The sequence below is a fragment of the Triplophysa rosa genome, linkage group LG23 (assembly GCF_024868665.1).
Source record: "Triplophysa rosa linkage group LG23, Trosa_1v2, whole genome shotgun sequence".
NCBI lineage: Eukaryota > Metazoa > Chordata > Actinopteri > Cypriniformes > Nemacheilidae > Triplophysa > Triplophysa rosa.
In genome coordinates, this window is record NC_079912.1 from 15167490 (window position 1) to 15193942 (window position 26453).

General features: G+C 40.3%; 1 protein-coding gene across 1 annotated transcript in view; it reads right to left on the reverse strand.

Annotated features, from left to right (window-relative positions):
• The window catches only part of dpyda.1 (dihydropyrimidine dehydrogenase a, tandem duplicate 1), a 154578-nt gene that overhangs the window by 31752 nt on the left and 96373 nt on the right, over positions 1-26453 (reverse strand). Inside the window, 6 exon segments of the mRNA XM_057322035.1 lie at positions 851-884; positions 886-971; positions 1547-1667; positions 11696-11779; positions 16498-16566; positions 20292-20456. Of these exon segments, the coding sequence (XP_057178018.1) occupies positions 851-884; positions 886-971; positions 1547-1667; positions 11696-11779; positions 16498-16566; positions 20292-20456 (559 nt within the window).

Genomic DNA, 26453 nt, shown 5'->3' on the forward strand with positions numbered 1-26453 from the left:
TTAACAAGTGCCCATAAACGCTAGTACAGTTTATATTTATTCAAATATTTAACTTGTGAGTTAAAAACGGCTGTGATTATTTAAACAATCAAAAGAGAATCAAGCCTGCCCCAGCACAAAGGATTCTGGGTAATATTCACCCAAAAAACATACATCCAAAGACTACAACAAGTGTAAGCAATAAGTGTAAACCAATCTGGGAAACACTAATACTATTCATGCAAACTACATAAAACAGCATGCAAATTGTGATTTAACCAATCATTTTTTTTTTTAATTCTAAAGGTGTTTTTTGATAACAAGGTGGAAGGCGCTTCTACCTTCAGGGCAGAAACGAAGCAAAATGTATTTGTTCACTGTCCCTGTTCAATAATCCCTTTTTATAATTGATGACGCGTTTCAGAAATACACTGCTATTTCAGAATCTACTGCCAAAAAACATTACAACACTGTAAATAATAAAATGCGCCAGTTGAAGGAACAAATCTACAATAATAATGGTCACCTCTTGCCATTGAAAATGAGTCTCGCAACCAAACCCTGTAAAACCTTGTGCTGGCGAGACGTCCATATTTAATCATACGGAGCGCAAACTGTTTTATCGAGCAGCAAAGGCCCTGCGGAAAGCTGTTCTAGGATTTGAGCTCTCCTCCATTCCATCTGCCTGTTCTATTAAAGCTTCTGACCGTCATACACACACAAACAAACATTTTCACGCATTCATATGCACTCCCACACACCTTAAACGAAGAAAAAAAATGACGATTTGAACACACAAACAGTCTGTGCCGCACAGCCGTTAAACCTCAGAGGAGAAAGTAATGGATCCAGTGAGGTGGGTGACACTCACCAGACACTCCGCCATATGTGGTGCGCTTTCCTCGGGCCGATGCCAGGCCAGGGAGAGCCGTCTGCCTCGAGTCCCACCAGCCCCGAAACCGTGTTGGTGGCTGTGACTCCATCTGCTCCACCTGCGCCAACAGGGATGAGACATTAGGTCCCCGTGCGTGGAGAGTGAGAGAGGCCAGATTCCCAAAAAATCTGGATGCCAAAACCTGCGGGCCTGTGACTATTTCTGTAGAGGCTCCAGCGTGATACGGCAGACATCAGGCTGTTTGAAGTCATGATAGGAACTAAATTCTCGGACACTTGTAATGTTTTAACTTGGAATCCGTTTTTAAAAATGACCTTTTTCTTTACTTTTGACATCATTTTGGATAATGTTGCCACAGCTCTTACGGATTTGGTTTTTGTGTCTTCATTCAGATCGACTCAATGGCGAGATTTATTGTGCAGACTTTTGCGCACTATAACATGTGTTAAACGTAAACAATCACAAAATTTGCATGAATTCCTGAATCTATTTTATTAGCAGCCTCAGGATGTTTCTTTTTTGCTTACGGCATCGACTTAGCATGAATGCGAGTATCTATTTTGGATCGACACTGGATCGAAATCAACGTTTTGGTGTCTATCCAACCCTATTAAACACTATTAACAGAAGAAAAAGGACCGAGGAGAGACGGCCGTAGAAACGATCAGATACCTTCCGGCGCAGCCTTGGCCATGTCCACGATGTTGCTCACATTAGGGGCAAGTTTGGCAAAGAAAGGAATGCTGACAGCCTGTCGAACCCAACGGCAGATGTTCCGGACCAGCTCGGGATCCTGGTCGAAATGAATCACACCACAAATAAGTAAAAATAATCCAACCAACAAAACACAAAACAACTTTTTTAAACTTGTTTGTACAGGTTTGCCTATCCTTGTGACAGAAACAGTGTATAACCTGCCTCATGCAAAAACAACTCGAGGACATTTTAGGTGGTCCTCATTACTACAAAGGCTAGTAGATCGGCCAGATCACATTTGACTTTAAATGCAATAATGTCAACATAGATGTGGATGGGTTTACAGGTTTGATTAGGGAATAGAAAATATCATTATTGTTATGAAAAAATAAAGGTCTATAACATATTCTCAAACAAACCTGCGTATGTGTCAAAGAGACAGAAAGGATGAGAGTGATAGATCGAGAGAGACCGTACTGTAGTATGTGTGTGAGAAAGAGAGAGAGAAAGGGATCATAACAGTGTGAACTGTTGTCCCACAAGGATTCATGCTTTATTAAGATGCCCTGGTCTGTCAGTCTGCACTGTTTAGTGTGTGTCTCAGAGAGAGAGCGAGAGAGTTTGTAAAGAAAAAAACAAGACCTCTATATTTGATGCACACCTTTTTGCATTGTGTGTAATTTTTGGAAGAATCTATTGACAGAAATGCAATTTAATATACATAACTTCAGAGGTGTATAAAGACTTTACATAATGAAGCGTTATGTTTTTATCACATTAGAATGAGCTATTTCTATCTACATACACCACGGGTCCCCTTACATGGAATTCACCATGTTGTTTCTACAGTAGCCCTAAACGGTCAAACTGCTCTACAGAAAGCGTTTCGTAATATGTTTTCACCTTCGGCAAAAACTTGACAACATCTTAGTTCTGTGTCAGCCACCGTAGTGCTTCAAAAGGAAAGGGGAGTGGTGGAGTGAGAAGTTGCTTGCAATTCACAACCTCACTGCTAGATGCCGCTAAAATTCACACACTTGAACTTTTTACAAAATGCTTAACAATAAGTGTCATGGCGTTTATACACAAGCATTCCCTGGTCTGGATTTCTATTGTAAAAAGGTTCATGGGATTGTTCACCGAAAAAAATTCTGTGGAACACAAACAAAGATATTTTGAGAAATGTCACAGGGGTTTTCTGTCCATATACAGGAATTCAATGGTGGTCAATGTGTTCAGTTACCAAAATTCTGCAGAAAAAAACTGTAGAAGGTTCAGTATGACATAAGTGTAAGTACTTTCATTTTTGGCAGTACTGTACCTTTACGAAGCCTCCCAGATATAATTTCAATGTTTTGCTGATACACACCAGCAAAAATCGTGTATTTCTCATGTGTACACAAAATATAACAGAATGTTCTGTTTGGTTAAACTAAAATCTCTCCTTTCATCAACGTCTTTCCATCCACTATCTTCAGTTTGGTAACAGATGCACCACCCGTCCGCTTCCCGCGGGCCTCAGATAAACACACAAACCATATTAAAGCCTTATGAAAGCTTCCTTATGAAGTAAAACAGAAACGGTTTAATTCAAGCAGCGAAGCCTGATATCAGATCAGTCAGAACGCTTTAAAAGGCTGTAAACCCGACATTGAGCTTTCATTCAGTATACAGCATCTCTCACGCCGGCTTCTCATCTCTGTCCTTCTTAGCCTCTTTTCTATCCCAGGAAATAGGTCTCTGTTTTGACATATCCAATAACTGCTGGCATATATTCCCTCGAGCGATGGCTCTGCCCGTCTGTATAAGGAAGTGTGATTTACAAGCCGTATCTGCAAAGCGGAGTTCTAAGGTCACTTCCTGCACTGGAAAAGGTTAGCATTTGATTTTTAAAACCATTAGCCAGAATTGATTTGTAAGAATACAGAACCCCGACGAAAAAAAACACCCCCCCCTTGAGTGTTTCCACGGCATGCTGAGCGATTCAGAGGAGCACAAAAAACCAAGATCGAAAAAATTTCAAACGGTGGGATCTCGATGTTTCGCGTCCTTGGATGTGTATTTTACCTGAGATACACAGTGGGGTTATATTTGCGCCTAAAAGTATTCTAAATGCATACTGAAAGAGAGGGGACGTGAAAGGTTATGCTATTTGACATGATAAACTCGATCTCGATTCTTTTTATGAAGATATTGGATTCATGCACTCTACCGAGCAGCGAGTTTCATCCGCCGCGATTTGCTCAGATTTATTCAAGACTTAAACGGGGTATAAACAAGGCGAGTGTAAAGGTTCAACCTGTCCGCCGCGAGTGTCTGCCGGTGAAGAGAGGTAATATCAGGACTTCAGAGAGGAGTTTGATGGGCTGATGGTTTGCTGGAGAGATTCATCGGTTCATACAGAAAATCCTGAAGAACAAGTGGCTTGCCAAAAAAAGTTGAGAGAAAAATACACCGCCCATCTAAAATGTAATGTAAAATGTAATGTAATGTAAACGAATGTAAACACTTATGAAATTGTATATAGTTAATTCATGCAAAAAAATTACAATTGCTTCAAACACGAATTATTATGTATTAATAGTGCACAAAACACATATTCAAACTAACAAAATATACATACTGTATCACCAATATGTAAAAATCACAGGACTGACTGAATGACTACAGACCCGTCGCTCTCACATCTGTGGTCATGAAGTTATTTGAGAAACTGGTACTGGCCTATCTGAAGCACATCACCAAATCCTTACTGGACCCCCTGCAGTTTGCCTACAGAGCAAACAGGTCTGTTGAGGATGCAGTTAACATGGGGCAGCATTTTGTCCTGAAACATCTGGATAGACCAGGGACCTATGTGAGGATCCTGTTTGTGGACTTCAGCTCCGCTTTCAACACCATCATCCCATCACTGCTCCAAAGTTAACCCAGCTATCTGTTCCTGGCTCTATCTGTCAGTGGATCACCAGCTTTCTGACAGACAGGCAACAGTTAGAGAGAATGGGGAAACTCACATCCAGCACCCGCACAATAAGCACTGGCGCCCCCCAGGGGTGAGTTCTCTCCCCACTGCTCTTATCCCTGTACACAAATGACTGCACTGCCCAGGACCCTTCTGTCAGACTTCTGAAGTTCACAGAAGACACCACACTCATTGGCCTCATCCAGGATGGTGGTGAGTCAGCGTACAGACAGGAGGTTGAGCAGCTGGCTGTCTGGTGCAGTCATAACAACTTGGTGCTTAAAACAGTGGAGACGATTGTGGACTTCAGGAGAAACCCCCCTGCACTCCCCCCTCTCACCATCATGAACAGCACTGTGGCAGCAGTGGAGTCATTCAGGTTCCTGGGCACCACCATCTCTCAATACCTGAAGTGGGACAATCACATTGGCTCCATTGCTAAAAAAGCCCAGCAGAGGTTGTACTTCTTACATCAGCTGAAGAAGTTCAACCTACCACAAACTCTATTAAAACAGTTTTACTCAGCTGTCATAGAGTCTGTCCTCTGCACATCCATCACTGTCTGGTTTGGCTCAGCCACAAAGTCAGACATCAGAAGACTACAGAGGACGGTTCGGACTGCTGAGAAGATCATCGGTGCCCTGCCCACCCTCCAAGAACTCTATACATCCAGAGTGAGGAAAAGGGCTCAGAAAATCACTCTGGACCTCTCACATCCAAGCCATCATCTCTTCACGATGCTGTCGTCTGGTCGGCACTACAGAGCACTGAGCACCAGACACAAAAACACCCTTCCCTCAGGCCATCTACCTCTTGAACGGTTACATGTTTTTACCCACCGTGCAATTAATAACTCTGTGCAATAATAATTAAGTGCAATATTAATTATATCCTCCAGATAATACACTATCTATTTTTTATACAACTTTCTCTGTAAATTATATTTCATTCTGCTGTATATAGCACATACCTTGTACTACAATAGTCTATTCTTATTTTTTACTTGTACATATTTACACGCACACATACTGTAGCTTTACTCTCTATATCTTTATCTTATGTTTATTGTATTGTATTTCTTTATTTTTCATACCCATAGGCCCGTATTTAAATCATCTGTGTACTGTATATTGTGTTATGGTCTCTGTGTACTGTTCTGCAGAACACAAGAGAAGATATTTTAAGAAATGTCTCTGTGGTTTTGTGTTCGTACAGTGGAAGTCAATGGGGTCCAAATGACTTCAAAATTACAAAATGTTTATTTCTGGGTTTATTTCAGCTTCCATAACACAAAAACAGAATCAGATTCTTGTGATAAACTTTTGAACCGTGCGACCAGATTGAAGATTGATTGACTGGTCAAGCTGTAAACCGAGCCCCGCATCCCTTAGGAACGATTACTTTGAGCCGAGCCATGCTAGCATTTGAGTGAAACAACAACCACAACAGCCGTCTTACAGGAAGCAGGACAGGCTCGCCTCCCAAAGGGTCATGGGAAATTGCATTATGTCCGCCTCAGTATGAGGCACAGGGGTCGTGGCGTGCAGCCAGACACAAGCCACCAACCAGATGCCGCTTGTAAGAACTCCTGCACCGAGAGACCACCGCTTCCTCGGAGGGCTTTCCGTGACAGCTTATTACGGGCCAGATGGGGGTGAGAGCCACTGTCCGTGGGCCAGCGAGTCTGGATCCGAGTCTCTTTTTCCTCTAAGCAGTGTGCTGTACACAGTATTACACGCTTTGATGCAGAGAGCACACCTGTGCGGCCGACCCGCTTTGGCAGTGTCTGTGACCCATCGCCGCCTGGTTTCACATGGAGAGGTGCTCTCTGCGGGCTCGGACCTACTGCGGGAGTCGTGAGTGTTTTAAAGAAAACGGTGTGCCTGGCGGGCGGAGGGGGCAGCAAGCGGGCGAGGAGAGCTTTCAGAGCCACTGAAGAGCATTCAGAGATGAAAATCGACTTGTGAGCAGCAATAATGGCTGAGTGAATCGCGCGGCACTGATTTGGCAGGTGGCTGCGTGGTTAAGGGGGGAGGTCTTGTATGAAATTAAAGGAGAGGGTGTGTTGGATTCTTTATGTACTTTCCGTGCCGTCACATGAGGAAAGAGAGGTGCCAAGAGGAGAGAGATGGAGAGTGGTCCAAAGACCCCCTCAGGCTGTAAGAAGTAGGGGCGAAGGGCGAAATGCAGTGAAAAATCAGCTTTACACCTGAAATTTTAATTTAACAGTGCAAGGTCAGGGAAGGTGGGCACTCTCGTTAAGGGCCGGCGGGTCTCGCAGGAGGTATGATGGAGGTCGGGTGTCGCTCGCTCCTGTTGGGTAGGCTCAAAATAGCCCCGGGAACAAAAGCAGGTTTTAATTTTGGGACACACATAGAAGGAAACAGGCAGAAAAAAGACCCCAATGGATGCTGAGTCCAACCTAAGAAAGAACTTTGTGACCCCTGTGATATTCTTTTTCAGATAAGAAATTTGTAATGACTACCAATTAATATAGAGATATATAAAAAGGAATTCACTACTTACAGCCTTGTTTACTGTGTGTGTGTGTGTGTGTGTGTGTGTGTGTGTGTGTGTGTGTGTGTGTGTGTGTGTGTGTGTGTGTGTGTGTGTGTGTGTGTGTGTGTGTGTGTGCGCGTGTGTGTGTGTGTGTTGTATCCAAACGCTCTAAAAATAAGTGCTGAATAAAATACAAGGTACGGCAGACAACAACAATCTGAAATGTTACTGATATATCCGAGACTTTCTCCATTGCTCAAACGGTGAACCAAAGCTTTTTAAAATACTAAAAGTTTACTCAACCAAGTTGCACATTTGAATGTTCGTTCATAACATTTTCTGCAAGTAAAGAACTATAGTGGCCAAAAGTAATGTACAAGAACATAATTACACATTGAACAATATTTGCTTTAAATGCCACCTCAGGTTTGAGTAAACAACTAAAATATGAAACTTACGGTACAAAATGGAATAAAACACAACTTGGTGTTTATTTGAAAAACTGAAACTACAGCGTATCAGGAAATATGGGTTTTCTAGTTTCCAAAAGAAAAATGCTTTTTTTTTAAAAATCTCAGAGAATAAATCATACATTGAATTCAATTTGATCAATTATTAATATTTTATATTAATATGTAATATTTCGTTTAAACTCCAGGCACAACTACAACACACATACAAAATGTTAAATACAATATATACTGTGTATTTAAACAATATATATACATACTGTAGTTATTAAATAAAAGGGCAAAGACTTCAATGTTTCAAAGTTGGACATCACTTTTGGCAACTATGTGAAACAGACATGTTAGTGCCAAACACCTCATTTAAATACGCATGGCACAGGGCTATAGCGCAGATGATGCCTGGTTATAAAGATGGTTTCAGCGGCGATAACACAAACGTTATGTGGCCCAAACTTGACTTCCGGTAGACCTCCGAAAATAATTGTTTAGTAGTTTAAATCAATTTAATACAATTAACATAAATGAATACAATTAATATACAATAAAATATTATTATAAATGAATATTGGTATAAATTAAATATTAAAAAATCAATTCTATCACTAGCCACCAGCCAGACTAATAATTATTTTTTTATTCATCGTTTCATTCTTAACGACATTCCAGCATCTAAGGCTATATTCATGGCGAGAACTAGTCAATCTATACACAAAAGTGTTCTATACACAAGTCGATGGGTGGAAGGACAATTTGGAATCCTCAACCAACCTAACCTGCATGTCTTTGGGCTTTTAAAGGAATCCGGAGCACCCGGAGCAAACCCACGCTGACACAGGGAGAACATGCAAACGCCACACAGAGAGGCTTCTCGTCCCAGCTGGGGCTCGAACCGGGCACCTTCTTGTTGTGAGGCAACTGTGCCAACCACCCAGCCACTGTGCACAGACCGTTTTGGGAAGTCGTGCCACTCGGCGGCCATCTTTGCAACGGGCCTCCGGGCAGTTATTACGTAATTCAAACAAGACATGAATGGCAATACTGATATTTCTACAATCGCCGGCTAAAATCCCAATTAAACGGCATGTTTAAAAACAATATTTAAAAATGACGTAAACTGTACCATAACGTTTGTTTCCTATGATCAAACTGTGCTTAAAAACATTATTTTTCATGTTGCTTTAGATACTACGCATGCACAACGCTTCGCCAGGGCGGCCATATTGAGCGTTGCGTTCCTCCCCGTTTATTTCAATGGCAGTGACGCATCTTGTTAATATTAATATCTTTGCTCCGCGCGTGTGCGTCCGATGAAACAGTCTATACAGAATACTGAAAATCTACTCAAAAACAGTTTTGTACATTTTCACCCCCTAATATAGACGGCATTGATCAAAAGTAAACGGGCAATTATTGTTCAACACATGTAAACAAAACGCATCTCTAATCTGCCACGAGTGATATTCTAAACAGCGCTGAGAAGAAACAACATTTTATTGTAAAAACAAATCGAAATGATAATGATAGAGATGAAATATTAATATCCCATTAAAATCAAATCGTATCTCTCTTCATGCAGTCACAAATGATGCTGAATTAATGCTTTTCCCTTCTTTTCCACAGGCAAGAGAGCAGAGAAGGTGTCAAACAGAGTGATTAAATGATATTGCCTCTCTTTAGTTCTCGTGGCAGATTCCAGTCCTCGGGCTTTAGATTAGCTCTTTGTCTTACAGCTGAAAAGAAAATCTACAGCAAACGCAACAGATATGACTGTGAATTTACGGCCGCGGTAGAGAGAAATAACTCTGTTCGGATGAAACAGCTTCTTTATTTCCCGCGCCGTAACGCACGGTCAGGTGCACGTTTATCTTGGACTGAAACAGGCAGAAAGAGAAATGTTAATACACCGGGTCATGTTTATCTTCTGTGGGTTTAATTCATGTGACAGACCTTCACAGCTCCATCAAGTGTAACAGACTAGTGCACCACATCTAAAGGAACAAAAGCCACATGTCTAGAAATGTATATAATGGTACTGTAGGTCTCCCTGCAAAAATAAGCATCTTAACCGTCTGAAGACAGTTACAGGGCGGCGTCACTTCACGACTGTTTTACAACAGTTTTGCATCAGAAATCCAAACAAGGCTAACAATATCACCGAATAAAGTTCTCTGAGGTGCAGAGATGTGATGTTTTTTTATCAAGTACCATCGGTTGACAGGATGTTATTCCACTTTTCACAGTTGCCGAGGGTGTAATCATAAAACCATAAACAAGACATTGCTGTTTTCCTCTGTAATAGGCACCATGCCTGAGCGTGAAACGCAAAAAAACAACAAACAAAAATCTCACTTAAACCTCCACGGGCCGAGCGCACGAACGCTGCATTTCATTCGAATGACGAATGAGGAGTTGTACGTTCCAATGACAATCGTGTGCAGAGCGCAAAAGGGATTATTTGTGGTTTGTTAAATTCGGTTAATTTGTCGCTTGAACGTGATGTGACTGCAAATGATTATTAAAAGCGCTTTGACAGATCAATGTTACGCTGAAGTGGAGAGGCAGTGATGCAGGTTTGGAAAAGTTGAGCTCATGACAGCGTTTCTCATCAGACATTGGAACGGGCGTGTGACCGCACATGAATCTATAGCTTATTAAACAAAGAGCAGCAATTGGATCCAAATCCACATCGCTTCCACATCTGCAGTGGCAAACTTTTGTTGATTCACTTTTTTCTCTTGTGTCACCAAATGGCAAAAAAGCATAACACAAAAACATCAAACAACAGCCCATGGTCTCAACTGGAGTGGATGATCTGCACAGGTTCATCAGGAGCAAAAATGTCCAAAAATGTCCAAAAATATCTCTGAAATGATCTCAAAACAAGGTCAATTCACAGTACATGACAAACACAACTGTGTAAGAAATCAAAAAAATTTACTCATTTTCATATTGAAATATCAACATAGATTTTCAAGTAAGAATAAACTGGTGGTATCTATACTGGCATTAGCACAGTTACTGATTAATCGGTGAAATAACACACTTCATGATTACTATCATGCATCCCTCAGCCTAGGCACAAGCACCGCTCTTCTGAACAAATAACAACTTAAAAAACCCAAACTTAAAAAATAATACCAAAACTCTCCTAAATCTCAAGGATAAATCAACAAAAACACGAACAAGTCTTTCTTTTTACTGAAAAACACTTAAAATGAAAATAAATCTCCTAATGCAGTCAGGTACAAAGCATGCTGGGAACTACAGATCAACTGCCAAGGTAGTTATACTGTATCTACAAAAATGATTTATGTAGTCTCAACACAAAATAAATAAGTAAACTTAATTTGACCAATTTAAATGCGTTTAACATAATACAATTGAGTTGGATTTACTTAATAAATTAATAAAATAAAAATAAAAAAAAAAAAAAATAAAAAAATAAAAAACAAAAATAAAAAAATTTTAAAATAATTTAAAAAAATTTTTTTGTTAAAAACAGGAACATAATTATATTAAGTATATTTTAATAATTTCTTTTCATAAAATCTACTAAGGCACATAATCATTTTTTTCAGTGTTGTGAGATCACCTGCCTGCTATACAGATTCAATCCATATGATCATAAAAGCGAAACAAGTGTCTGACTTCACACAAGCTTCTAATCCAAACACTTATATATTAATCTCACCTACAATACAGTCCACTAAACTAAAAACCAAAAGATCAACTCCAACATGAACAAAACTGTGCGCGCCACATATCAGCAAGCTGCTTGCTCATATACATGCATGACTTCTAATACATTACATGGCAAATTCATCTAGAAGTACTACTTTTTTTACTTTTAATTGTTAGTTGAGTTAGCTCAATCTCAGTTTGCAATAAATTCTGTAGTGCCTTTATGATCCTCATCAAAAGATTTACATGTGCAATAACTAATAACTTAGAGTGCACAATGGGCACAATTTCATTGTTTGACTTTACTGTATATAATTAAAAAATTCACATGAATCCGATTTTCTGATAAACAAATAGGTCTGCAATATAACAAAAATGCTACTAAATAAAAAATGAAAAGCATTTCCTAGCAGCTGTTTTCTGATCTCATTCTGTTTTGACTGCACTGGCTCACAGCTCACCATGTCTCTGCATTGTTAACCGTTTATAGTGAATGCTGAATGTTGGATTTACCTGGCCACAGGCGAGACCCATTCCCCTCTCCCCCATTCCATGAGGACAAGACAGATTCAGCTCCAGGCTATCAGCACCAGACGCCTGTGAGAGATGCAGAAGCTTCAAATTATTTATTCAGTGCATATTCTAACTATGCATTGCAAACACATGACATGGCAGATGCACAATACATAACACTTTCTAAACATAAAGGTTCCCATTTGAAAGATTTGTATATCCTATTTTAATTAAAAGATTCACGGATGTTCAGAAAACCAATTCTTCCAAAAACAAGAAGTGTCTTTAATGTATTTTAATCTGTAAAACGGAAAATCAAGAAAAGTTAATCCAAAAATCCATATAGTCGACTCAAGAATCCTGTACAGCAAAATGCTTTTTAATGTAAATAAAATAATAAAAAAACATTAATTTTTTTAAATGCAACATGAATAGCATGCATAACAAATCATGCATGTTCATCGTACATGCCTGTCTGAAATGTTTTGATGCAACGTGTCTATTCACAATAAAAGAGACACGCAAACTAATAAAGCATAGATGCGGAAAAACAAACAATTTGATTGTTTATCAGACTCAAGCAGATGCAAAACAATGAGCGAACCAAATCAGCGATGACTGAGACATTGGCTCTAAAATAGATGAGTGCGTGATAAGTGTTCCACACGGATGCACCAGAGACGGGCGTGCGGGCGGCGCGTGCAGACCGGGTGGGGTGCGTAGCCGAGCCGAGTTTGACAGGCAATTACAGATCCACGGGGGCTTTAAAGCACATCACATGGGGGATTTAAACAATTACAAAAAGCTCTACAAACCTGCCACATCGACTCCATCTGTAGATTTATGATTTTCCGCAGACTGACAGCCATTAAAGGGGGAAAAGAATAATAAGCATTTTAGCCTTACAAAGTGCAAAGTAGCGCAAGGTTGGACGACGCTATTTATCACTGTCAGCCAGGGATGGAGAACCGGCCTGCCACCCCACAGGATTAGACCCCAGATTTCATGGTCAATTAGGAGCAAACACAGGTACAAAACGAACACAATGTGCCGTGATCCTAAAGCCAATTATCAATAATGTTTAATTTCACCCGGTTTCTTTTAAGCCCTTTATAGAGAGGACAGGAGGAGGAGGGGGTGCAGGCTTGCCTTTTCTCCCTCCTGGCAAACAAAAGGGGCGACACGCACCCAGTGAATTAAGTGCTATCATCTCTCATCACAGTAAGCTGCTTTCCGAGAGAGGCCGACTGCAAGACGACTGCTTGATATTGCGGGCTTAGCTGAGAGAGAGAGAGAGGGAACAGATATAAAACAAGCCCAAGGCAAAACAAAACAGGCGAGAGATGTTTGCTGTGCAGATCTCTCTTGTATGAACTGTAAAATGAAGACTTTGCATTCATAAAAGATTTTTTAATTGTTTTGAGAATACTGCGAGTGTCGCTTGGATGGCACAACTTGTCGCCATGATGATAGGATGTTCTGGGTGGGTGTTGCTTCACTGAGCACAATGGCATTTACAGTACCATATTATAGACCACTTCGAAAGATGTAAACAAAGCTGGTCCAGAAGAACTTCACGTTTCAGTTTTTTATCTTTAAGATTTACTTATATATGTAAGATACAAAATAATAATAATAAAGCAGAAACCTGAAGTGCTTCTGGACCAGCGTTTACATCTTGCGAAGTGGTCTACATGAATACAGTATGAATAAAGTACCACAGTATATATAAAAGTACCACGGTATTCCCATCTGATGTTATCAGCGCACAACATCATTCTTTGAAGTTCTCCAGAAAAGATCTCCAGGCCTGCAGATCTGGATCAAACCTGCCGCTTTGACAAGGATTATCAACTCCAAAGCTGATAAGGGAAACATTACCCATCCCTGTCATACTCTCTGGATCAGCGCTACTGGTTTGATCTCAGGGGGCTTTAGAGAGATGATAAGAAGAGAAAAGCAGTTGTGAAGAGGTACGTGCGTCAAAGGTGAGAGGAACTGCCACGGACGACAGGACAATCCACTCTAGAACCCGATTCTGACTTAAACATTCACTCCTAAATTATAGCAAGCAAAAAGAAGAGCACATACTATTTACAGTATGCAAAGTGTCTCAGCTTTATGACAGATTCAGGTCACTGAGAAAAATAGCCAATAACGCACAAAGTATAAAGACATACACTAGTTTAAATGTGAGTAGTACATATTAAACTACATACAGTAGTTTAAAGCGGGTTTTGCATCTGCTTGAGTCTGATAAACAATCAAATTGTTTGTTTTTCCGCATCTATGCTTTATTAGTTTGCGTGTCTCTTTTATTGTGAATAGACACGTTGCATCAAAACATTTCAGACAGGCATGTACGATGAACATGCATGATTTGTTATGCATGCTATACATGTTGCATTTAAAAAAAAAAAAGATTAAAAAAAAATTTATTTACATTAAAAAGCATTTTGCTGTACAGGATTCTTGAGTCGACTATATGGATATTTGGATTAACTATACTTGATTTTCCGTTTTACAGATTAAAATACATTAAAGACACTTCTTGTTTTTGGAAGAATTGGTTTTCTGAACATCCGTGAATCTTTTAATTAAAATAGGATATACAAATCTTTCAAATGGGAACCTTTATGTTTAGAAAGTGTTATGTATTGTGCATCTGCCATGTCATGTGTTTGCAATGCATAGTTAGAATATGCACTGAATAAATAATTTGAAGCTTCTGCATCTCTCACAGGCGTCTGGTGCTGATAGCCTGGAGCTGAATCTGTCATGTCCTCATGGAATGGGGGAGAGGGGAATGGGTCTCGCCTGTGGCCAGGTAAATCCAACATTCAGCATTCACAAAGTGTAACAACATACAGCAGTTTAAATTTGAGCACTTAAAGGGACAGTTCACCGTAATGTCATTCCAAACATGTGTGACTCTCTTCTTCTGCAGAACACAAAAGAAGATATTTTGAAGAATGTCAGTAACCAAACAACATTTGACCCCATTGACTTCCATTGTAAGGACACAAAACCACTCATACATTTCTCAAAATATCTTCTTTTGTGTTCCACAGAAGAACGGGTCATTTACAGGTTTTGAATGTGATGACGGTAAATAAATGATGACTGTTTTTAAGTGAACTATCCCTTTAAAAATCTTAAGTAAGAAACAAACCCGGTGGGCTGCAGGATCTGGCATTTTGAGTGACACCTGCGGGACTTTCAGTAGTTTAAATTCACGAATTCACCGACTGCGCAGCAATGCCAGTCACGAACAACCACACATCGCACACTTATACCATTTATCTGCAATCCACTGTTCCTTTTTCTTCTGCCAACTTTCAATTGGATAAAATAGGAACAGCTCACGGAGGGACTTTGACATTTATGAATTATAGCCTCGGGCACGTCGTTATGATGTAATATTTCACTGGAAGGCGGCGATTTTATGGAGGGAAGTAGCAGAACAGAGGTGGAGAATGAAAGCAGAACGGTTTACTTCGCACTGACACTCCCGCGAACGGAGCAACGAGAGAGAGACAGACAAAAAAAGGTGAGCGTGCGAGAAAAGGCAAGAAAAAAAAAAAAAAACTTTTAAGTAGTATCCTTAGGCGAGGAACAGTGTTAAGTGCTCCCTTAGATTTCAAAGTGGGAATGAATGGTTGATTCTATTTGAAACCGAGTTGCCATGGCAACTGAGCCTTTATTTCATATTTGCCGGCACAGGTAGCTAAACAGCAGAGGAGGAGGCATTCAGGCCACCGGCCGTCGAAACCTAAAGACAAACGTTATTTCACCCGCTCGCCCCCGTGTCCCATTAGTCCGCTTCTCACGAAAACGGATCAATCCGTCCACTTTCAACTAATACAGGTGAAAGAGCAGAACCTCGGCACAGTGACACGGCAGCGGTACCCCGAAGCGATGTTCTCGCCACGCTTTACATCACCGGTCTGTCTTATGAATACACAATATGCAAAACGTACCTGGGCTCCGATGACAGGGGACGTCTGGCGAATACATAATGACAGTAGTATGGAGGGGGGCGGGGGACGGGAAATACCAGATGTCCATCTTTGCCGTTAGTAAAAGAGGGTTTTGGGAGGGTTTGACAGGCCGATTTAATGAGGTGAAAGCGAGGATGGGGGGAGCGTCGATGTGATCGATACCAGAATTAACACATTGACTGTTTACTTTCAGCCATTTTCTCTGCACAATTAAGCGCCTGAGATCTGCAAGTCAACTATGATTAATCCCGGGGTCACGCCGCTGTCTTCCTCTATTTCCACTTAAAATATCACAAGCCCTGTGATTATACAGTGTGCCGATGTATCCGTGTGCATGCGGATGATTGGAAGATGTGCGTGCGTTTATGTGGATAGCCTATAAGATGTCGACGTTCAAAAAAAAAAAATCCCAGGTACTCTCACAGATGGACCAGTCTAAAGATGTCTGGCCCGGGAAGTCCTCTCATCTACCTCCCTCTCATCCTCCAGCCGTCAGCGGCTCACTCCTTGGCATCCCGCACCTCATCCCTCTCAGATTCTTGGCAACATCAGATTAGTCGCTTCCGATAAGCATTTCCCGTAAATGTAGCCGACTTTAGATCCAGGATCAGCTGCCAGTGATTCAATAAAGGTTTCTTTTTTGGATAACAGTAAATGTTGGTTTTGCAGTACGGTAAAGGACAGTACGCGGTGGCACAGATACAACAAGCAGTGTTATCAAAAGTGCCAAATTATCCCTAAGGGAAAAGGTTATTATTTCACAACTGCGAGCGTCCGCAAATTAGCATAACAAAGACTCACCTCTGCCATTTTGGCAAGCTCGGTCCAATCGGCTTTGTTGTAGCTGCACATTATGCTGGATATGACAATCTGCAGTGGAGAGAAGAGAGATGGAGTATGAGGAAGAGACACCGTAGGAAAAGAGAGCATTGAAAGATTTTGAGGGTTCGACAGGGTTTTACCTCGTGGCCTTTTCAGGCCCGCTTCATTGTGTGCCATTTCACATTATAAAACGGATCTGAAGGGTATTATCTAGTCTCTGAAAAACAGCTGCCTCCTTCTAAGTCACAAAATCAATATTTATAATTCACAAGACCAGGACAAATCCACTGTTGCGCTGCCATTATTAAAACCGTATCAAGCCCCAAAGCGAGGCGATTAAATAAGAGCCTTTTCTGGATTAGCCTGCCCCGTTTGCTTGTCTTTTATACAATACACAAGAAGTCGGTCATAAAACAGGATACAGACAGCCTCAAAACAAGTCTTGGTTTTAGTAATCACAGACATAAAAATCGTACGGTACGCGGACAAACTCCACCGAGGGCACCATATTCTCCCGAAATCTGCCCACGCTAGCAGGTGAAAAGAGTTTACCGGGTCAACATTTCAGCAGCTACATCCCTCATCTTACCGGGGAAAAAACACTAACCATGTTGACTGTGTACGTGGCAGCACTCCATTACGAGTTTAATAGCTCCAGAGATGTCTAGAAAAAACTGGGCAATGAAGGCCATCCTATCTAGTGTTACTTCGTCCAACAATGTGATTACATCTAAACTCATGTCTCATCGGATGTCCATGACTTATATTTGCTGCTGATGAGGCAGGGGTGGGCGGCACGGAGACGGAAAAGATTGGTCCTAACAACGGGAGCACAGGAGTCTGGGGAGAAAACTGATTTCATGGGAGGATATTAAACTTGGAGGCTGTGTTGTCCCCCCGGGACAAATTTCCGCTAGATATAAATCTCTCGGGCATTACGTTTACCCAAAAGCAGCAGGCGGTTAGGTGCTCAGCTTAGCCCACCTACACAAGAGCAGAAAATATTGCCAAGTTTTAGGGGGCAAATAAAGTTAAGTACTCTGACATTTACCGCAGAGATTTACTGTACAACAGTGACATATAAGTGATATTTGATACACCCTGAAATAGTGTTTGGTAATATTACCATAAACCCAGCGCTGCCGACGGCGTTCCAAACGATGATGAAGAGATCAACGCCGCAGGCTTCATTTCGGGTATTATACGTTCTTGTTTTGATTAGGGCTTGACCTTTGCTCGCGTTAACGTCGTGTTATTGCCGAAAGGCCCTCGGAAAAGCTGGAGAGGGATCTAGTTTTAAGTTTATTAACACCAATCCGGTCTGAGCCCCCTGGTCGGCGTGTCACGTTAACCGGCACGAGCCGGCGAGGTTCTGGGTATTGGGGATTACCTGGTTATAAGATCAATAACCTAGCCACCAGCGACCGCCTTCGGACCCCCTTACACTCTAACAATGTGTCTCCATAGAGATCGGTCACCTAGAGTCTGTACGAGAACACGTGGACCGATGACTTCCGCCAATTCCCTAAGGCAGCACTGTGAGTAATAATGGGAAAAAAGGGAAGCAGTGATAACAGCAAACCGCAATTTGGCTGACCGGCACCGGCCACGGCAGCCTTCTGATGGGGTTTGAGGGCTGTTCCTATCGTTCTATGAAGGGAAAGACAGTTTTCCAGCAACGGGTGGGAGAGATGTGACAGCACAGGAACCGAAGAACTTTAACAGACTGACCTCTCCTCGCAGGCTGACAAATTAAATAACAGAAACTATTCTCTCTGTAACAACACAGGCCAACACATTTTAAGTGTTCACGGAGGTGACAAAAAGTGCTCACAAACGCACAAAAAAAGTTTGTGTCCACGTGTACTTGAACATGGCTTTCAAAAGTTTCAAGTTTATGTTTTTTAGCTCATGTTATATAGGCTATATATATATATATATATATATACACAGTATATATAAATTTAATTAATTATAATATATATATTTTTTAAAGATAATATATATTTAAAAAATTATAAATTATATACATTTTAAGATGTTAACAGTTTTTCAGTAAATGTTAACATATTTTAGTTAACATTATATTTGTACATACACACACAACATTTGACCAAAAATGGTCGTAAATGTACAGATTGCTATTGTTTAAAGATCGCATATCACAGGATGTTTCTGCCAATCTCATATTAATTTTGAGTACCCATACAGTAGTATTGCATACGTCGTATCTTCAAAGGGTTTTTAGTTTGATCAAATTTATAAAAGAGAGATACAGCTGTACGATTATTTCCGGAAAAACAAGAGCTGCTAGAGGTGGGACTAGTGGAAAGAGCGGGATTGAACTACAGCACGAGCAAGCAACACATCATCACATTAATCCCTGCGTGTTTTGTACATTATGCACGTACACGCCGATTGCCAACAAAACACAGACGTATGACTTAGTTTGACTTCCGGCATCTTTTAGCGCTGTGACCGCGCCATCTATCGGTTTCAAACGATCTCCAAATCCAGTGTTATATCCATCGCTGAAATGCCGTGAACAAACAGACACACCTAAACTTCACTATCGCAAGAGTAACGAGCTGCAGCTGCCCATCTTGACGCAGCGCAGATAATCTTGATGGTAAGCGGGTCTCGCTCGTCGGTTGGCTCGTGGGCGGGCTCTTTCTTTCGCCTCGCCATGCTTTCCCGGGAGAATGGCCACAGGGATCCAGAATTATAAAAAAAAACTTTCCCAAACTAATTGGAGTGCTGGGGGAGTGTATCAACTACAGAAATACTACGTCATACGTCCAACTCGATTTTTAACAAATTGACCATGTTAGCATGAGAAGCCAGCGCATGACATAGCATGCTTGTTCTTCCTGTTTTAACAGGAAATACTTCAAAACATGTAATGAAACTTGTCAAGCTATATCATTTAAAGCAGCAAAGAAAATCTCTCCTCAAAAAAGAAGATTCTCTCTTCAACTTGTTTCAGAAAAAATGCTGCTTTCATCCTCAATACAAAAGCCACCGCAGTGAATGCTGGGCATCGCTTCCATTAGCGCGGCCCGTGATCGTCATCAGAAATCAATTAATCCTTTGATATTCCCTGAGCACAAAAAAGAAACCTAGATACAGAATCTTAGAAGTGAACAAATGAGTTGTCATTCTGTAATTTCAGCAAGCATATGCTGTTCCTGCCGTACCAATACCGCAGAAGATAGAAAAAACCTACTTATGGATGGAGCTGGCTCGCATCATAAATATTTGGATTTCATTAGCAAACATGAGGATCACATTACTATGAATAATAAATGGAACAATGAGAAATGAATATTGAAATCGTATTCAAATTTTATGACTTGAAAGCCAAACCGTTGAGGAAAAATAACTAGCTAACACAGACAGTCGTGTGTGGCTTCCACCAAACACAAAGACCTCCTATACGTTGTAAGAATGAGATAAGAGGCAACAGTGTTCTGTACCCAACATGCTGTGACAGAAGGCACGTCATGTTCATTAATGTTTGAGCAATACCAGCAGCAGATGCTCCGTGTAAAGTCATTGAACTGTAATTTTAAGCTATTTCCGTTTTTCCTGGTTTCTATTTCTGACACGCTACAGTACATCATTCTATCCATAGTGGAATCATATAGTTTCTAATGGCTTCTATGGTTTCGAATTCGGTTCCTCTTGTATTTTCATCATCAAATATTGGTCACCATTTTCATGCAGCATACAGTAAAATTACGATAAGAGACATGACAAATCACTTACTGTACATTCTCTGGAAAGTCAGCTTTGAGCTGCTTCACGCTTTGGCACCAGTAAGCGGTGGTTTTCTCACTGATCAGCTCGATGTTGAGAAAGGAACCCTGTCCGGGTCCATACAGCGGTCCCGAGGTGGTTCCACGCACAATACGCGGAGACATATTGGTCACCAAATCCTACAGGATGAAAAGAAATGCCATTGGTTCATTGAGTTTAGTGACATGTAAAAACACGTCTAACCTTCTGCAACCTTTAATAATGGATCATGATTACCGTACTTTGGAACCTGGCGTTCATAGAAATTCGCCACGCTCGTAATATCCCAATGGAAACCTTTACTGTAAAATATAGTCTGAGGCTTTACTTTCTGTGTAGAACAACACGAATCAGACAATTACGGCTATATTCTACAAAAATGCATGACACAAATTCAATAGTGTTATTTCCCCTTCTCTCCCGGGGGGCTTTGAAAGCGGAGCTAAATTCATATTTAATCATACGTGTTTGAAATTGTGCCATGCAGAAAGGAAAATGAAGTCTACTTAAACCACACATAAAAAAGAGGGTACATTACGAAATCAAGCAATTCATCCATCAGTTCACACTAATATCTTCTTTCCTACACTTTATGGACTACATTTTCTTCACACGTACCAGAGGCTTGCCTCTTCTCAAAAGTGCCAGCATGCCCATGAACTATGATAGATGTTTTTGGGACTACATTAAGCTGTACTTGAAAATTCATCGCTTGGCATCAAACTGCTGTGGGTTCCTTGCCAAACTGTTATACTATCCATCACTGATGAGATGTATGGAGTACAGGTCATCTCTGTCGGACAGTAATCAGTCCACACGGTAAATTAGAAGGCCGGCTAATGAAGCTGGCAGTGACACAAGAGTCGTACCATCAGGTGAACTGCCATTGGCTAATGGGTTTGGCCCACGATATTGGGCTCCACTGAGCCAACAAATTCAGGCTATCACCAGTGTAGACATATCTTCTGGGTTTCCAGCCAAGAAATGCTTTGTGCCACGTTTCAAACCCCTGCGTAAACACGCAGGGGTTTGTTTCCAAAGTAAAAAGCAACTAGAATTTGATATTTTTGCAGAACGCAAGTGTTATGATGCCAGGTTGTCACTGTACCAGCCCAAGTCAAAATTATGTCCAAGTCATGTTCTAGTGTCGCGTTGTGGATTTATTAAAGCAATAAGCCCAGCGAAGCAGTGGGTTACAGTGCATTTTATAACAGCTAAGGGCGTTGTGGTACGACGCGAAGCAGAGTGCCTAAAATTGGCAAGGAACCCAATTAATTGGCAAGGAACCCAATTAACCTTTTAATCATCTTCCAAGTAAAAAAATCTTTGTTTTAATCCATGTGGGCAATCACAACTGTTTGTTTAAATTAGAGATGCACTGATATGTATGGGCCAATTATCGGTATCGGTCGATAAAAGCTGATAGTTTAAAAACAGCTGATGATCAGGGCAGATATATCCTGTCAATCAAAAGAGGACAGGAAATGCGATGAATTTGTGCTCTGTATATAGAAAATGTTAAGAAACATCACCAGTTTAATGTTCAATATTAATAGTCATCATATTTATTAAAAATATTCAGAAAGTTAAGAAAAATATGAATTAATTTAATCCGTATCGGCAGATATCACTCTGAATGATCGGCTATCTGTATCGGTGGAGAAATTTAGCATTGGTGGCTCTCTAGTTTAATTAACCAAAATGTCAATTTATAAAACACTTAGTTCTGATTTGCTGTTTTCTAAACCACTATTTTTTATTAATATCATACATTTTATTTGCTGTGCTTTATTTTATACAACCTTACCCCTTAGCTGTTATAAAATCACTGTAAACCAAGGCTTATTGGCATTTATTGCTTTATTTTGACCCAACCAATTTGCATTTTAGGTTAAAACAACCCATTATACAGTAAGTTAACTGAAACCCAACAATTGGGTTTGTCTTTATTTTACCCTGACGTTGAAACAACCTAGAATTTTTAAGAATGTAGAAAAGTAATATCACACCTCTCTTCAACAGGCTACATAATCTAAATTCTTCATTGATAACCATAACACAGTGTATTGTAACATTTTATTAGCCTTTCTTCAAACCTCCAAACACAAATGTAAGCAGTGGCGTTTACCTAAGCAAGCACCAAAGGCAACCAGCTCTAATCCAAAGTGTCCAAGACCCTGAATCTACAAGCCTAATAGGTTAAGAAATTACATTTAGCGTCTCGTCTGCTCTCATCCTGTGAAAATTGAGCCGATAAACTCAACAGAACAAACAAAAGAGAGGGACAGATTAATCCTTTGAACTCTGATAAACCGTCCATCATAATTTAGCAGTGTGAAAGGATGATTTGCATATCCTAATTAGAACCTACGCCTTTACAGAACAATTACAATAACAGCACGCAAACGTCATTTTACAACATTTAAACGCTTTTCAAGGCACAACGACAAAAAGCTTTTATTGCTAATTTGATCTGTTTGATGCTTGTTAGCATTAATTTGTTTTAGAAACTGTGACGCCGAAAATGCGTGTATTACGTATTTTTTATTGTTAATTATTATATAGGTTTATTTACTGAAAGTATTTGTGGGGTTCGCTACGGTAAGAACCGCTAACATTGTACCTTATAGTTAAAAATAGGGCTTTGTAACACCTCAACCTAGCAGATGGTAAAATGCATTGAAAGAGGGATCTAAGCCATAACTAGACATCAAATGATCACAAATTTTATGCATCTACGTGCGAAATTCGCTGCTGTACTTCCGAAACCTCAATTCGAAACCAAATTCTCCGTTCTTCAGGAAATGGAAAAAACATACTTTTTATATGATTAAATGCAGTGTTGTCAAAGTTGACAAGCACTTTTTAATACTTTCCATTGGTTAGATATTTGCAAAATTTTGACTGATGAGTGATGCTGTCGTATGTAGCCTCAACCGTGAAGATGAAGACGTAGCCTAACCTCTTCTTAAATGTTGTGGCCCTCGACTGAAAACTTTGTGGAGAATTCAGACAACCATACCACGAGCTTGGGGCCAAACCATATTTAATGAAGCCGTGACCGGGGAACATTTGGCCGCCGGCTCTCTGGATTATCAGGCCAGGGTGGAACAAAATGTTTCATATTATGCAACCAGAAAGCATAAAAATGACCCAAAGAAAGCACGTCGGCATGCCGAAACAGGTGCCGCACACAGCGACGGGAGATAAGACGCGCAGGCTCTCCGCTCCGTTCTCTCCTTACCAGCGTGCATCTCAATGCAAATTGGATTCCCAAAGACAAGCACAGATGGAAGTGAGACGTAAATGCATCTCTGCACACAAACTATAGTGTTAATATGCACGACTGGCACCAGACAGGATGAAGCCTGCCCGAGTGGACACATTGTCATGTTTTATTTTGTTTGACCTAGAGAGGGGTGCAAAAGACAGAGGAAGAAAAACTAAACGACTTCAAATGAAGATGAGTCATTCCGACTCAAGAGCATAAACCAAAAATCTCACAGATTACAGTATTAATTATTTATTGAAATCTATGTGCAGACTTTTGGACCTCATTGGGAGTAGCTCGCCGCCCCTCTTTGCTGTACCTATATTCTAGTTTCTGACGTGCAATAGGTCTGAGGAGCTCATTTCTGTTGGGTCCCGTCGTGCCTTCACAGGCAGCAACCTGTAGAAGAAGCGTTGGAAGTAACGGTTTTCATTTTTTGTCCATAGAGTCTCCGTCTCGTCCCTCATTTCATGTGTGTTTTTGAGCTAACTACGTTTTATCACAGCGGAACAGGCCTCTAATCTGTACAACAAACAGTCTTTCAGGAGCGGACACTTGCGAGAATTACTAATCAAAATGCAGCAGGCTATGTCGGCACGCACGCGCTAACATCACAACCAGCGTCTGCGCGTCTTCTCATACCAATGAGAATACACTGTACTCTGACCTCACGTTGACTCGTTCTGATTGCATTGAGTACCATCACATCATCATAATTCATCATTTCAATAACATTTACAGCGATCAGCTGCACATTTGCTTCTATTTATACAAACCACCTTTGAAATGCAGCAACGTACGTTTCATTATCTCCAGGAAGATGTTTGCTGTCGTTTCCCGTCTACATCTCGCTTTCTTCCTCTATAGGTATCATGTGTGGAATAAACTGCCTCAATGGCCAATAATCCCACACATTAAACCACAGGGTTGAACAAATACAGTATCAGCAAATGCTTTGCTATTCATAAACAGGCAACTGTCTTATTCCAGAAGATCAAAGCTACAGAAATCACAAGCAGCTTTTTACTGTCAGTGCAGAATGAAAGAAAAAACAGGAAATACATTTATCATAGAGGAAAGGTTTCCCGATATACTAACTGCCTGTAACTTTAAATGACATTTTTTTGCTTTTAGCATAAGTATGTTAGCCTTAAAGGGACAGTTCGCCCAAATCAAAATTCTGCTATCGTTTCACTCTCACATTATGCAAAACTGGTATATGACTCTAGCTTCAGTGGAACACAAAAGAAACTATTCTGAGAAATGGTTTTGTCTTCATACATTGAAAGTCAATGGGGTTACATGTTGTTACCAACATTCTGCTCTGCAGAAGAAAGAATGTCATAAAGGTTTAAAATGACATCATTGCTATAAACAAAGCTGTGCTTTTAAAAATATCATAATTGATCGTAATAAAAAAATCCCACAGAAAAATTACATACAGTGGGGGTCCACTTCTGAGACCGATCTATCACAACATAAAAGAACTGATTACAAGTATGTGACCCTGGACCACAAATCCAGTCTTAAGTAGCACGGGAATATTTGTGGCAAAAGCCAACAAAACAATGTATGGGTGAAAATTATAGATGTTTCTTTTATGCCAAAAATCATTAGGATATTAAGTAAAGATCATGTTCTATGAGGATATTTTGTAAATTTCCTACCGTAAATATATCAGAACAGTGAGTGGTTGCAGCAAAATCGCGAACGAAAATGGCCAGAAACACACCTAACAAACTTCACTCACTGCTGCCCGCTCTTTGGGAATTACCCACTCAAGTTTGGTATCTATGTAAAGCTTAGAAGGTTCATCTACTCTCCACAACGTCATTACAGCGGTAAGCCAATAGAGAGCGTTAAAACAAACCAGTTTCTTCTGCTACAGCACCTCTGATACACAACTTTAAAGGCGATTTTCTCAATATTTTTTTCATTCCAGAGTTTTAAATAGTTGTATCTCGGCAAAATATTGTCCTATTCTAACAAACCATAAATAAATGAACGTTTATTTATTCAGCTTTAAGATGATGTACAAATCCCAATTTTCAAAAATTGACCCATAAAACTGGTTTTGTTGTCCAGAGTCACATATTATTAGCATGACAACATGAATTCAGGGGGAAAAAACTCTTTACTCATTTAAAGTCGCCCATTAACTTTAATGAGAGTTTAGGTTTTATGACAAAACCTGAAAATTCACATTATCGATGAATGATCAGAAAATGTTCCAAATATCATCTGTTCAGAAATCTGTCCATCTGTACAATATTTTCCTATATTTACTGTATATATTACATTTGTGGGATCTAGACTGTGCTGATATATTTTATATAAAAATTACATGTTCTAGTGTCAGATTGATCCAAGCTTTCTTTGAAACACGTAGCCTCTGTGAAATCAGTCTTGCTTGTTAAAGACATTATAGATTCAGTAGCGTTGAACGCTCAACATTCAGCCAGGACCGTACCTGCGACACCAGAATTGATCTGCTAGATTGGTTACTCTTGTTGCATTTGTATAGCATGGAAATACTACATTTACAAAAACCAAGGCAATGAACGTTTCACTGCAAATATGGCAACTACCAGATGGGCAGATTTCATCTGTATAAGAGGTATCAAAGCACACAGCATCCAGATGTGAACATTACCAACAAATAAAGTATCTATAACCTACATCAATGTGTCCCAACCAATGTTCAAATAAAATCTATCCTAAGTCTTGAAGAGTTAAAACTGTGAAGAAATGTGTATTAAATACAAAAGTTTCACAGAAAAGGTGCTCTGAACGTGAGATACACTACACTTGCTCCCAGTGGGGAGTTTGGAGCCAATGCGGGATGGAGAGAAGGAAAAAAAAATAC